Source organism: Hemicordylus capensis, chromosome 2 (assembly GCF_027244095.1).
Source record: "Hemicordylus capensis ecotype Gifberg chromosome 2, rHemCap1.1.pri, whole genome shotgun sequence".
Classification (NCBI taxonomy): Eukaryota; Metazoa; Chordata; class Lepidosauria; order Squamata; family Cordylidae; genus Hemicordylus; species Hemicordylus capensis.
Window position 1 is genome coordinate 102,118,405 of NC_069658.1, and position 13,511 is coordinate 102,131,915.

General features: G+C 45.8%; 1 protein-coding gene across 5 annotated transcripts in view; it reads right to left on the bottom strand.

The window, feature by feature from the left end:
* VPS13A (vacuolar protein sorting 13 homolog A) overlaps window positions 1-13,511 on the bottom strand; it is a 354,074-nt gene that overhangs the window by 204,211 nt on the left and 136,352 nt on the right. For all 5 annotated transcript variants that reach the window (XM_053292130.1, XM_053292129.1, XM_053292133.1 and 2 more), the window contains exons 21-23: window positions 2,252-2,384; window positions 1,420-1,537; window positions 156-291 (exon numbers count right to left, since the gene is read on the bottom strand). In XM_053292130.1, the coding sequence (XP_053148105.1) occupies window positions 156-291; window positions 1,420-1,537; window positions 2,252-2,384 (387 nt within the window). The remainder of the gene's footprint in view (window positions 1-155; window positions 292-1,419; window positions 1,538-2,251; window positions 2,385-13,511) is intronic.

The window sequence follows — 13,511 nt, forward strand, 5'->3', positions numbered from 1 at the left end:
GATACACCCTTAGACAACTTCTACCAGCCGCAGAAACACCAAATTGCCTAAAGGACTGCTCTGACAAGGCTGCACAAGAATCAGTGTTGTTCAAGCAAAAAATGCCCATTTCCTATTAGTAAAGGATTTTTTCCTAGCAATTTAGTAACACTTGCCGGAGAAGCTTGCAGAGCAGAAGAATCAACAGGACTTTCTGGTTTAGGAATGCTATCAAGTAGCTCCAGAATACATTTCAGTTTCTCATCTGAAATGCTGAAATAAAGTAATGGCAGCTCACCAAACATTTTGTACCTATTGCATAGAGAGAAATAGTCATTAGAAAAACAAATGCAACTATGTGATTAGGAAATTAAACTACAGTTGTACAAAAGTGCAAGGTGCATTTAATATTTTCTTTTGCAGAACAGCTGAAAGGAATAAGGCAGATAATTTTCTGGCCTACAACAATTTTTAAAATTCAGATAAAACATTTTTAACTTTTCAAAAAAATCCATTGCGCATTAATTCAAAAAACATTCTGGCTGAGTTGTTGGCTCAGTACATCGATGCAATCATGTAGATACCACAAGAAGATTAGATAGCACAAACAGATTATTATTTCATCAAACAATACTTTATCAGAGACCCTGAATTTGAGAAATAGTGGCTCACATGCTCCATAGCCATAAGAGGGCTGGAGGAGGAAGGCACCTTTGCAAGAGGCTTCAAAGTAGCCGCGGAAAAGGCTTCTGCAGCCATGTGGAGGGGGAGGGGGAGTGATTTGTATTTCTCTCCCCTCCCATGCAAAAGTCCTTTTGGCTTACAGGAATATGTCCCTATGGGCTGTGTGACAAAAGCCAAAAGGACTTTCGAAGGGGAGGGGATAGAAGCAATAATTGCTCCCCCCCTCCTGTGTGCACTGAACCACAGCTAGTCTGTAGTTTCCTTGCAATGGCACAATCCTTCTTTCACCCTCCTATAGCAGCAGAATATGTGGGCCAGTATGATCAAGATCCTACAGGTGCTGTTCCTTTAAATACATATATACTGTGGGTTTGTTTGGATTATCTTTTTCCTATCTCCTCCCTACCAGATTTTGGGGGAGAAGATAACCCCACTCACCAGGCACGCCTGTCTTGCTGAACACTCAAACATCGACATGTTTTAATAAGGTGTACACATGTTCATTCCAATACATGTATGTCTGAATAGCACATTCAGTATCCTATATACTCTCTGGGAATCACTGGAATTGATCATATATTTTGGCCTTTAGATATTGTATGCATGTATACGCATTCAAATGATATACCTAATGGTCTTGGACATACATGCCCAAGGGTGGGGCAAAAATGTATTATCATACTTTCCACTGCGTGCAGGGAGAATATAATCTGAACCATCAATGAAAGAATTCTCATAAACATAAGAAAGTTATACTTAGGCATTCTTGCATCTGTCACAACCATTGCTCTGTTCAGTTCCATTTTCACATCCAGAGGTTGCAAGATGTGCTGAGAAGAAGATCGTAAACTACGAGCTTCCTCCCAATTTTCATCTACAGATAGGAAAGACAGCTGTTACAAGAAACATTCAAAACCTATTGATTATAACAATACAATAGAGCCTGATATCCACAACTTCTATGCTGAATTTATTCCTTGAGTCTGGATACAGATAAGTCTGTGCTACTTTTAAAAGATGAAGGTCCACTTTATATGTTATTCCAATAGCATGGTGACTACTGAAAATCCAAACTAAGCAGGTACATCTAGACACTCATATGGAGCAGCGTGCAAATAGTTGAGGCTAGTTTTAACTACACCCTTGTGGTGTGAGTTCTCTACAATTTTGCCACCAGAAACAGTTACTTTATTGTTCACATGTGGATGAAGTGGGTTAAAGAGCATTTTACGTTTGCCTTGACTCACATAGGTGGGTGGAGCCAATGTCGCTCTTCCTTAGAGTGAAAATATGGCCACAGTTAGAACTTACATGCTGATCAGGGCTGGATCCTCTTCTATTATCCTTTCTAATCAGTACACAGGAGAGAACCCTAAAACTGATTTGTTCATCAGAAGACTTTTCTTTTTCATGTAAGTGCCAGTATTTTGTGTGCATGTTTGTTTAAAAGCTTGATAATTAAATAACAAGTGAAAAGAAAAGACAGACAAAAGCCCACACCGTCCACAACAAATGCATACTGAACATGCTGTTGGAATCAGATTTATAACTTCTGTTAAAAAAAAAATCTATTTGCATGAATACTTACAATGTCTGCTATAAAGGAGCTGTATGCTGCTGATCTGAATCTCAAACTTATCATATGCTCTTGACATAATATCTTCTAGAGTGTTTTCTCCAATTTTGATATCTGCCAAGGCAGACCGACTTTTACTAGTCATCTTAAAAAGCACAAAATAATAGTTATAATAATAAGTCTCAAAGGGGTTGTTTCTATACACACACACACACACACACACACACTTATTCCAAGTAAAGCATTTTAAAAATATATCCCACGGAAATAAAAACTGCAAGTTTTCTTCAGATTACTTATCTAGTGAGAAATTCTAGCCTGGCTCAGAACTAATATCTGTCTGTTTAATATCCTGATATATTCTAACTCTACTTCATTAAAAAACTGCAGTTCCTTAAATGTGTATGTAATGGAGAATTCTGGTTCATTTTTGAAGTAGAAGCAAATACTTTTAACTCCTGTGAACAAAGGAGAGAGGGGACCCTGTGGCTCAATCACAGTGATCTAAATGGTGATGTGTGTTCTTCAACTCCCATCTTCAGTTGTCAGTATAAACAGGTTGCTTACCTGTAACTATTGATCTTTAAGTGATCCGCAGGCATGCACAATCCTGGGTTCTGCACCTGTGCAGGACCTAGTGGAAGAAATACTCAAGCTCCTCATAGTGTTCTAAGCGGATCACGCGCTCAATAAAGTCATGGTGCTCAAGCATGACTTTATTTGTCGGTTAGAGTGTTGACTCCTTCGGTTCCTGGACAATCGCCATTGTAGATGACCATCCTACAACTTAAAGTGACAGCATGCAACACAACAAATAAGTAACACTAAGGACTTACTGCTGTGAAGAGGTTGAGAAGATCTTATGAATGCCTACATATCATTTAAAGATCAACAGTTACAGTTAAGCAACTTGTTTGTCTTTAATGTGATTCATAGTGCATTCATAATCCTGGATGATTAGCCAGCTTACTCAGGAAGGTGGGAGCAGTAAGTCACTGCAACACCCTCTTCAAGACACCCCTTCCAAACCTAGCTGCAACAGCTGAGCAAAAATCTAACAAAGAATGTCTTACAAGAGGCAGGTTGGAGGACCAAGTTGCAGCCTGGCAAATATCCTGTATTCTAATGCGTGATAAATGTGTGGCAGAGGCCGCATACGCTGTGGTAGAGTGGGCCTGCACAGTACGTGGGAGTGTGACCCCTTTCACTTCATAAGCCATCAGTATAAGTTCCACCAACCAACGGGACAAATGTCATCGAGAGATAGGCTTCTTCATTTGTCTCCTCTTGTATGCCACATACAAAGACTTGGTTTTCCTAATTGCCTTTGTTCTGTCCAGGTAAAACAGCAATGCTCTTCTGACATCCAAAGAATGCAAGTGTAGTACAAAGGAGAGTTGGGGTTCTGGAAAAAGGTAGGTAGCATCACCTCACCATTCAGATGAAAATCCAAAACAACCTTAGGAAAAACAGTGGGTCCATATGCATAACCACTTTGTTTGGGAAGACTTTGTATGGGGGGGCATCAGCTTTGTGTAGGGGGCATCATCCCTTAAGGCCGCCAACTCACTGACCCACATTGCAGTTGTTACTGCAACCAAAAAGGCAGTTTTAAGAATTATGTACTTCAAAAGGTACTATGGCCATTTGTTCAAACGGCTTAGCTGTCAACGTAGAAGACACTAAGGACAACCTGTACTGCTCCATAGGCTGATGAACTGGAGGATATAGATTATTCAAACATCAGAAAATGTTTACATTCAGGGTGTGAAAAGGTAGTTCTGCCACTGCAGCCAGCAAGTTTGGAAAAAGACAGCAGTCAGGTGAACTTTTATGGACACTGTAGCTAACCCAGATTGTTTCAGATAAGTCAAATAGCAATAGCAATAGCAATAGCACTTACATTTATATACTGCTCTATAGCCGGAGCTCTCTAAGCGGTTTACAATGATTTAGCATATTGCCCCCAACATTCTGGGTACTCATTTTACCGACCTCGGAAGGATGGAAGGCTGAGTCAACCTTGAGCCCCTGGTCAGGATCGAACTTGTAACCTTCTGGTTACAGGGCAGGGCAGAAGGATCTGTTTAACACTAGCCTCCTTTGGATTGAAGCCTTTAGAGGAAGCATAGGTTGCAAATCTCTTCCACTTGAAGGCATAAGATCGCCTGGTGGAGGTTTTATGGACATTTTCTTTAGAACCCTATCCTCCATACTGTTAGTTTCAATGTTCAGAGGTTTGGATGATGTACTAGGCCATTGTCCTGTGATAGCAAGTCTGGTCTCATTAGTAACCTTTGAGTTTCCTGAGACAAGCAGAGTAACATCGCAAACCATGGCTGACAAGTCCAAAGGAGGCAGCAGCGGGAACCTTGTCATGGACTGTGCAGCCAAGGTCCTCTGAACTTCCCACTGCCTACATTCTTCGCCTACACTGCCTTGTGATTAGGAAGTTGGACAGTGGTATTCTCTGCCCAATGAAACACAGCCATGATGCCTGTGATAAGGGTATTCTTGCAATGCTGGATAATAATGCACATCAGTACAAGTACAGCGAGGTGCACAGTGTGATACAGGCTGCTACACATCTCCCTATGCATAAGTCACAGGGCGCGGAGAATGATGTCTCAAAGGCAATATTGATGGAGTCTTCGGTATAGGCAGTCCTTCCCCTTCCTCATCAACATCGATACCTTGACTAAAAAAACCCTTGAAGGGTTTAGAACCCTTGGACCCAGTCAACTAGTTCAATGTCGTCCTCGACGTTGATGACCAATGCCGGTGAACGAAGCAGAATCGGAGAGGCTTGTAGAAGCTCCGTTGACACTGAAGGTCGTTTGACTGATGTCAAATCGTAGCTTTTAACCCAGGCTTTCATATGATTGTCACCACTGTTGCTTCTTGTATTTTGTACTGTTTTTATGCTTGTTTTAATTTAATTTTTTTAAAAAAATAGATTTGTTTTTTTATATATATATTAGCTCAATAATTTAATGTGTCTTTTTTATAATCTTGTTTTTAAATTTTATTGTGGGCTGCCTTGGGATTTTCTTAATGAAAGGCGGGGTATAAATTTAACAAACAAACAAACAATAAATAAAAGGTATCAGTATCTAAGGCTTGTCTAGTGAAGTAGGCTTTGTAGTAGGACCCGGTAGAGAGGGCACAGTCTTTGTCGATGTCAACATCGATGTGTACCTTGGCGCTGAAGGCTTTGCTGAATGTTGAGGCTGAACCGGAGACGGTGTACGATGTCTGGAAGACTCTGTCGAAGGGACCTGCTCATGAGATCAGTGTTTTTTCACCAGTGGAGAATGATGAGATTCCCTTTTTGTGGATCTATGAGTTTTCTTATGCTTTTTATATCCGATGGAGGCAGAGGATCCCAACACATCTGCAGGGTGCTTAAGGACATGAGCCTCTGATGTTGTGGCTGCACCCAGTGTTGAAGGCTTAGGCTGGCCTGAAGGCAGCAGCGACTTTGACAGTGACACCAATGTTGGTAACACAGACTGAGGGGATTCTGGCATTGGCATAGCCGGTCAAGAGCCTGCTTGAATAAATCAGCCCGAAGTCTTAATGCTCTGCTCTTCTGAATATGGCAGGAAAAAGATGCACAGATATTACAACTTTTAGTATTGTAGTCTTCCCCCAAACACAACAAACACAAGACATGGTGATCTGTAGATGGTAGCTTCACGCCAGACTTTGTACACTTTTAAAAAGTTTTCTTTAGGTCTATTTGATTGATTGATTCATTCATTCATTCACATTTTATATCCCGCTCTTCCTCCAAGGAGCCCAGAGCGGTGTACTACATACTTAAATTTTCTCCTCACAACAACCCTGTGAAGTAGGTTAGGCTGAGAGAGAAGTGACTGGCCTAGAGTCACCCAGCAAGTCTCATGGCTAAATAGGGATTTGAACTCCGGTCTCCCCGGTCCTAGTCCAGCACTCTAACACACCGAGTCACACCAAAAATTCCATACAATACTGTTAAACCAGTCCAAATCAGGTGGCAAGAAAATAGTCCGTAAACAATCCAAAGTCAAACTCCAAAAACCCATCCAAAAACCAAAACAATTCCAATTTAGAAGACAAGAAGAACAGTCCCAAAATCCACACCAAGTAATCAGAAAAACGTTTTTCTTACAGAACCAAGTCCAATGAGGAGAAGAGTCCAAAGAGGCAAACACTAAGGCGGTCAGAAAGAACTTGAGGGAGTCGGCACTCTAACCACTACATAAATGGCTGCACCGAATGTGCTTAAAGTGCCATGAGGAGCTTGAGTATTCCATCCACAAGGTCCTGCATGGGCGCAGAACCCAGGATTATGAATGCAATAAGGACCATGTTAAACATCAAAGGAACGTTTAAAAAGTACAATGAAATCAAGCAATAATATGCCCAACGGACAAGATTTTCTCTAGCTTTCATTTATTGTTTTGCATACTCATTTAAAACTTGTTCTATTATCAATAACCACTGTATTAAATTCCAAAAGAGTAGTCATACTAATAATGTAAAAACAAAGACACTTGCAACACCTGAAAAATGAAACAATGTAATGTATGTTTTGTGGTTTCTAGGCCATGAGTGTCTATCCCAGCTTTGTATTTAAGGACTATAAATTCCTGGTTGCCATCCAGGCGGCAGAACCTTTTAATGTGGACAAGTAAGAAAATATATAAGGGAGGGGAAGGGTGGATGCTGCCATGGGCCTCATATTTAAGGGTGCCTAGTTGTAGAGGGCGTACTTTCCCCCAACTCAAGCAGTTGCATTAAATCTGTTGCTGCTGTCGGGTCTAAAGGAGACTCAAGCTCCAGTTCGTCATCATGTCCGACATCGTGTACAACGCTGTGCTCGACATCATGTTCAATGTTGAGTGTTGCTGGGGACACTGATGTTGACAACTGTTGTCTCGGAGTCAACGGAGACTGCCATGGGGTTGGAGCAGGTGACAAGGAGACTGCTTGAAGCCAAGGCCTTAGTGCCGGTAGACTGGGTGCTCAATGCTGGCTCGTTGATGTTGACTGATGTCGGTCCATCAACGTTGATGGGCGGTGTCGGTCTGTCGACGTTGATGGGCGTTTCACATGATGCAATTGGGGTTGTATTCTTTTCCATGTCCCGGTGACCTTTTAGTGTCCTATCACGGTGTTTCTTCACAGGCGGGGCCACCGATACTGATTCGCCCTTTCTCTTCAATTTGTCCCATTTGGGATCAGTCTTTTGGGCTTTCAGTGTCTTAAAGGGGGACCTCTTGCCGATATGTGCCGCTGCTGCCTGTGGCGCCAAGGATGACTGACTTTCCATTGCAGTTCTCGGTGCCATCTTTGACATCGAGCCCAATGTCAAGGGAGATTTGGGCATAGCAGGATTAAGTGCACTTTCAAGCAGTGCTACCTTAAGGCAGGCAGTCCAATCCTTTAAAGTTTGTCTTGAAAATGCAGAGCAGATTGAACAGGCTGCTGCACTATGTCCCTCTCCCAAGCACAACAAACACTTTTGATGTCTGTCTGTTGAGGGAACTTTGGCCTTACAACTCACACACCTTTTAAAGGCGGTCTTTTCCCTCGAGGACCTCGCACTCATGAGAGGATTGTGGGGCAATAACAATTAGTCGTTACCTATCCGAGTCTTGCCAGTAAGTGCACTGAGTTAGGGATGTGCAAAATGTTTCGGATACAAAACTATTTGTACCCGAAATGGGCCGTTTCAGGCGATTTGTAGCCAAAACAAATCATCCAATGGCTAAGTCCGAAAGTTTTGGAGCCGAAATGAATCGCCTGTTTCGGCTCTGAAAGATTTGTAATTTCGGACCTCCATTTTGTGATCGATAACATCGTTCTCTTTCAGTCTCCATTTTGAGTTTTGATGTCAGTTTGAATATCCCGCCATTCAAGCCTGCAGATTGACCAGTGAAAGCAGGGGCTGATCTGCAGGCAATTGCCTCCTAATTCCTTTTAAGGAAGTTTAAGGATTACATTTACCCTCATTGGCCAGAGGGAGGACAAAGAACAGCAAAGGTGGAGGGGAGTTTTCAGAGGGGTTTTGCACCAGGGTATTTATTGGGGCTGCAGGCACCATTTCTTCCTTTCTGCTGCCTCGTGTGTGGGAAAAGAGAGAGCTCTATTGCCTGATTGCACAGCCTTCCTGCCGCTATCGGCCACCATTGCCTCCATTAGCTCAGCATTGCTGCTATTGTTCAGCATCGCCACCACTGCTCAGCCTCGCTGGCAGCCTGCCTTTTATCCAGCATTTTTAGCCCTTCTGGGGGCTGGGGAGAAAAAAAGGATTGGGAGAGAAGAATTCTTTAAAAAAAAAAACATTGTTCGGCCTGCTGCCAGCCTGCTACCTGTGCCATTCTCTCTTGCACTTTTTTGCTTCTTTTTTGAGAGAGAGAATTGAAAGAAAAGAATTTTTTTTAAAAAAAAACAACTTTTTTTTAAATACTTCTTACTGCTGCTGAGAGAATTGTCACTGCTGCCAGCCTGTGCAATCAGCCAGCCTCACCAGCCCCAGAGTGATGGCCAGTGGCCACCTGTGGCCAGCCAGCAGCCACCTCCAACCCAGATTTTCTGAAGTTTTTTGAGGCTTTTCCCCCTTTTGAAGAAAAGGAAGACTGAAGAAGAAAGACTGACCAGACCCACAGAAATGGACTACACCAGCGTTGGAGAAGCCTTCGAGACTGAGTGAGAGTACCCATTTATAATTTTAACACATGTGCACACACACACATACCACACACACACACACACACCTCTAGTCTTGAATTGTGTATTTGGGGTTTTTTCTTGTTTGGAGGGAGGTTTTGGTTTTGAACTGAATTTAAAAAGTTGTGTGTTGTTTGGAATAAGTTTAAACAGGACTCTGTTAGCTTTAGAGTTTAAATAGGGATCCCCACTAGCTAGCTAGTAGGTGGTTAGAGGGTAGTGTAGCCTTGTGGTTTAAATAATAATAATTCTTTTTCCTCCTTCCAATTTTTTTTTGCATTTTTTAAAGGAGCCTATCTTGAAGTGTACCCTAATAGTATTAATAATGTAATATTGCTGGTGCCCTAGGCTCTGCAGTGCCACACACTTTTTGTGGTTTTTTTTTTTTTTTTTTTTAAGAAGCTTGCCTCTGTCTGTGCCCATTTTATAGAGAGCAAGCATACTGTAAACTGTATTATTCTCTCTCTGGCCATTTGTATCTTGTTCTGTTTGTAGCCCCACACCACAACAATCCCTATTTACATTGTATCTGGCTGCTGCTTGTTATTGACATTGTATCAAATCCATCTGTCCTCGTAGTAGTTATTATTTTGATACATTGTTCTATTTGTATCTGATTCTGTTAAATTCCCTGAACTGAATCCTTCCCTAGCCTGTGCAATACTTCTCTGTTGTTCTACTGCCAGTGCCAGCACAGCCCCTACAGGCAGGCAGGCAGGCAATGCACTGAGTGAGTGCATTCCACTGCGCACCCACCCCAACTAAAGAAGCAACACCGCTGCAGCAGCACCACACAACCCATTGGCACGGGGGGGGGGGCACACACTGCTAAAGTCAGCCCAGCCCCTGTTCTTGGCCCTTCTCCCAACTGAGTGTCCCCTGCTCTGAGACACTCACCCCACTCCACAACCCCTTGCCCCCAATCTTTTCCAAACAAGGTTTTTTTAAGTCAGCGTTTTAAAAGGAAGCCCAAAAGAGATGGCTGAGAGGGGTGGAGGAGGTATAGCAGGTAGGGGAGACTTTTACGACAGGTGCCTATTCCCCAACTCACCCCTGCCCCTGCTTTGGTGCGCAGGCTGGACTTCTTTAGTCTGCCTGGCCCTATGCCAGGGCCTACAGCGGGGCAGCAGTTAGGTGGGAAGGCCTCCCCTGCCAGGGAAGAAACTTTTCACGTGGCAGATGTGGAGGTGGTGCAGGAGGAGACGGCTGCCAGTCCAGCCAGATCTACCTTGCCACCCTCCCCACCAGCCCCTGTGGGGGGTGGGAGCCCCAAGGTTATGTCTGGAGAGGCCCAGGAGGAAGCCCCAGTGTTTCCTATTCCTGTGACTTCCCAGGCCAGCTCTGAGGGCAGTGGTGGTGGCTTGTGCCAGAAGGAGCAAGCAAAATCTCCACCACCCAAGCAGCCCCGTGTCACAGGATAGTCCAGCAGTATGGTCTGGGATCACTTTGAGGTTTGCCGTGGTAATCCCAGCCATGCTGCCTGCGCCCACTGCAAGGCACTTGTCAGCAGAGGCAAGGACCCTAAGCACTTCAGCACCTTCGGTCTGTTGCTGCACCTGTGGCGGCGGCACCCGTGTGTGGAGACCTCTGCTGGCAGTGGCAAAAGGTCAAGTGCATCAACTAGTGGCAAGCAGCCAGCAGCTCCTGCTCCTAGGCAGGAAAAGATGACTGAGCAGTGGGTGCAGCCTCTGGGGAAGCAGTCTGATCACCCAAAACCATCTCTCATAACCCGGGCCATTGGGGAGATGATGGCTCTGGACGACCAGCCTTTTAACATCATGAAGAATGTCGGCTTCTGCCGTCTGCTCCAGCTGCTCGCCCCAGAGTACAAAAGGCCCTCACGGACCACCTTCAATAAGAGGGTGGTCCCCTCACTGTACCGTGTGTGCAGGGAGGCTGTGTTGGACAGACTGCATGCAGCCAGGCCCAGCACCAGTGTGCACTTCACTGTGGATCTCTGCATAAGCTGCAGCGGGCTGCACACTGGCTTCATGTCCCTGACAGCCCACTGGTGGCATGGGGGTGAGGGGACATCCAGCTCCGCTGGTGCTGTATCCAGCACCTTCCTGGGCTCTGTTGCATGTGGAGTCAATGGACATAGACCACAGGTCAGACGTGTTGGCAGCAGTCATGGACTGGCAGGTGGAGAGTTGGCTGGCTGTGGAGCCAAGCCTCTCCTGAGGCTTCATGGTCACCAACAACACAGCCAACATAGTAAGGCGACTAAGCAGGTTTACGGTGTGCACATCGCTTGTGTTGCACACACCTTGAACCTGGTGGTGCAGGATGCACTTGGGCTTAAGGAGGTGGTGAAGTCCAAGCACCAGCAGACTAGGCCTGGTTTAGTCCCCCCAGATCCTACTACTTCTGTGGCTGCTCTTGTAGAGCTGTGCCGCAAGATTGCTGGCCACTTGAACGAAATTGAACGAAAAGGCAAGGCACCTGCTTAAGGCCAGGCAGATTGAGCTGGGCCTGCCTGAACACCTGATACCCCAAGATGTTCCTACTCGGTGCAACTCCACCTTTCTCTTGCTCCAGCACCTGCAGGAGCAAAAGGGAGCCCTCCACAGCCTGGCAAGGCATGATAGTTTGGACGTATGCACCCTGGTCCATGTGGACCGGCAGCTCATTTTCGAGCTGGTCTCAATACTTGAGCCATTCTATTCTGCCACGAACAGCTTGTGTACTGAGGCAGCCATGCTGAGCCAGGCTTTGCCCATTGCTCTTCTCCTCAAGAAGGCCATGGGTGATCTCCAGACTACTTGGACCACTGGGGACCCAATTGCCCTGGCAGGTTGGTTGAGGACTGGGGTAGTGGAGTGGCTCCCTTGGGTGCATCTGCATGACATGTCCTGGCATGCATCTGCGCCCCAAGGATGAAGGGCAGTGCTGTGCCCCGTCGCCAGCTGCCCAGGTGGAGGGACCTCCTGGTTGAACACGTCAGGCGTGAAGAGAATAGGAGGTTAGGTGTAGGTGATGCAGGTGCCCAGGAAGAGGGGGCTGGGTCGCAGTCTGGCAGTGCGCATTCCACCCCCAGCAGCACTGCCGCCACCACTTACTTATTTTTACATTTATATCCCGCTCTTCCTCCAAGGAGCCCAGAGCGGTGTACTACATACTTGAGTTTCTCCTCACAACCACCCTGTGAAGTAGGTTAGGCTGAGAGAAGTGACTGGCCCAGAGTCACTCAGCTAGTATCATGGCTGAATGGGGATTTGAACTCGGGTCTCTCTGGTCCTAGTCCAGCACTCTAACCACTAAACCACGGTGGCTCTCTTCCTAGTCCAGCAGCACAGTTTCTCTTGCAGTGGCACCAGCGGAGCGGCCAGTGCGACCTCTGGATTTCGCCACCCCGTGGTTCACAAAGGGCTTTGCTGGTATCTTGCCAGGGAGTCAAGAAGAGCCTGCCCCTTGTGGCAGCCATGCTGAGCAGATTGTTCTGCAGTACCTGCAGGAGCCAGCGGAATCCCAGGAGATGGAGCCGTTCCACTTTTGGGCAATGCATCACCAAGTCTGGCCAGACTTGGCAACCACTGCTGTTCCTCTCATGTCCACCAACCAGTGTCTCCAGTAAGAGGTTGTTCTCCATGGCCAGGGACGTGGTGACTCCTCTGCGCTCATGTCTGGATGCTGAGTTGGTTGAGCCGCTGGTCTTCTTGAAGGTCAACCTCCCCCTGCTGGGCTACCTCAAGCTGGCCATAGAGGGCAAGTGGCTCACGTCACACACACACCCCATGCAGCACCTTCCATACCACGGCAGCTCATCCCTTCCCGACCAAGATGTCAGGAGGGTGTCACAGTCTCTGCCCCTTACCAGTGCTGTCACATCCAAACATGCACACACAGGCACCGTCACACTGCCATCCCAAGAATGGTGAGATAGTGGACTGCTGCTGTGCTGGCAATCAGGGCTAGGGCAAGTGAGTGCTCCCTGCATCAGGGAGGGGTTCTCACAGATATTGCTGAGAGAGACTACAACTCCCATTTCCCACTGTTGCAATGGCTGGCCACCATCGAGACTAGGGACAATGGGAGTTGTAGTCACTGTCTCAGCAGTATACATCTGTGGTGGATCCCTCCCTTTTGCAGGAGCACCCGCTTGCCCAGTCTTGAGGGCCAGAAGGGAGAAGTGGCACACCATCCATCACAGAGGCAGGCTGCTGCTGCGTGTGCACAGCAGGCACAGGAACGTTTCTGGGATGCTATGTCTCCGCTTATGTTGAATTACACACACACACACACACACACACACACACACACACATGAGGGGAGCACACTGTCACACAGGGTTTGCTTGTTCCCTTCAATTTTGCATGCTGACATGAAAGAATTGCTTTCATTGACTATTTTGAACTGATGCCGAAATGAAAATGACGAATTTCAATGTGATAATATACATATGATGCTTGCTGATGCTAGCCTGTGATGATGAGTTGTTTGTTGTCCATGCATTTCTGTTTTGTAATGTGGCTTGTTGCTTCCATTTGCCTCTTTAATCGATTCAGATTTGGAAAAATTCAGGTACATATCAAATCAGGGGTGACTCGGATGGGTC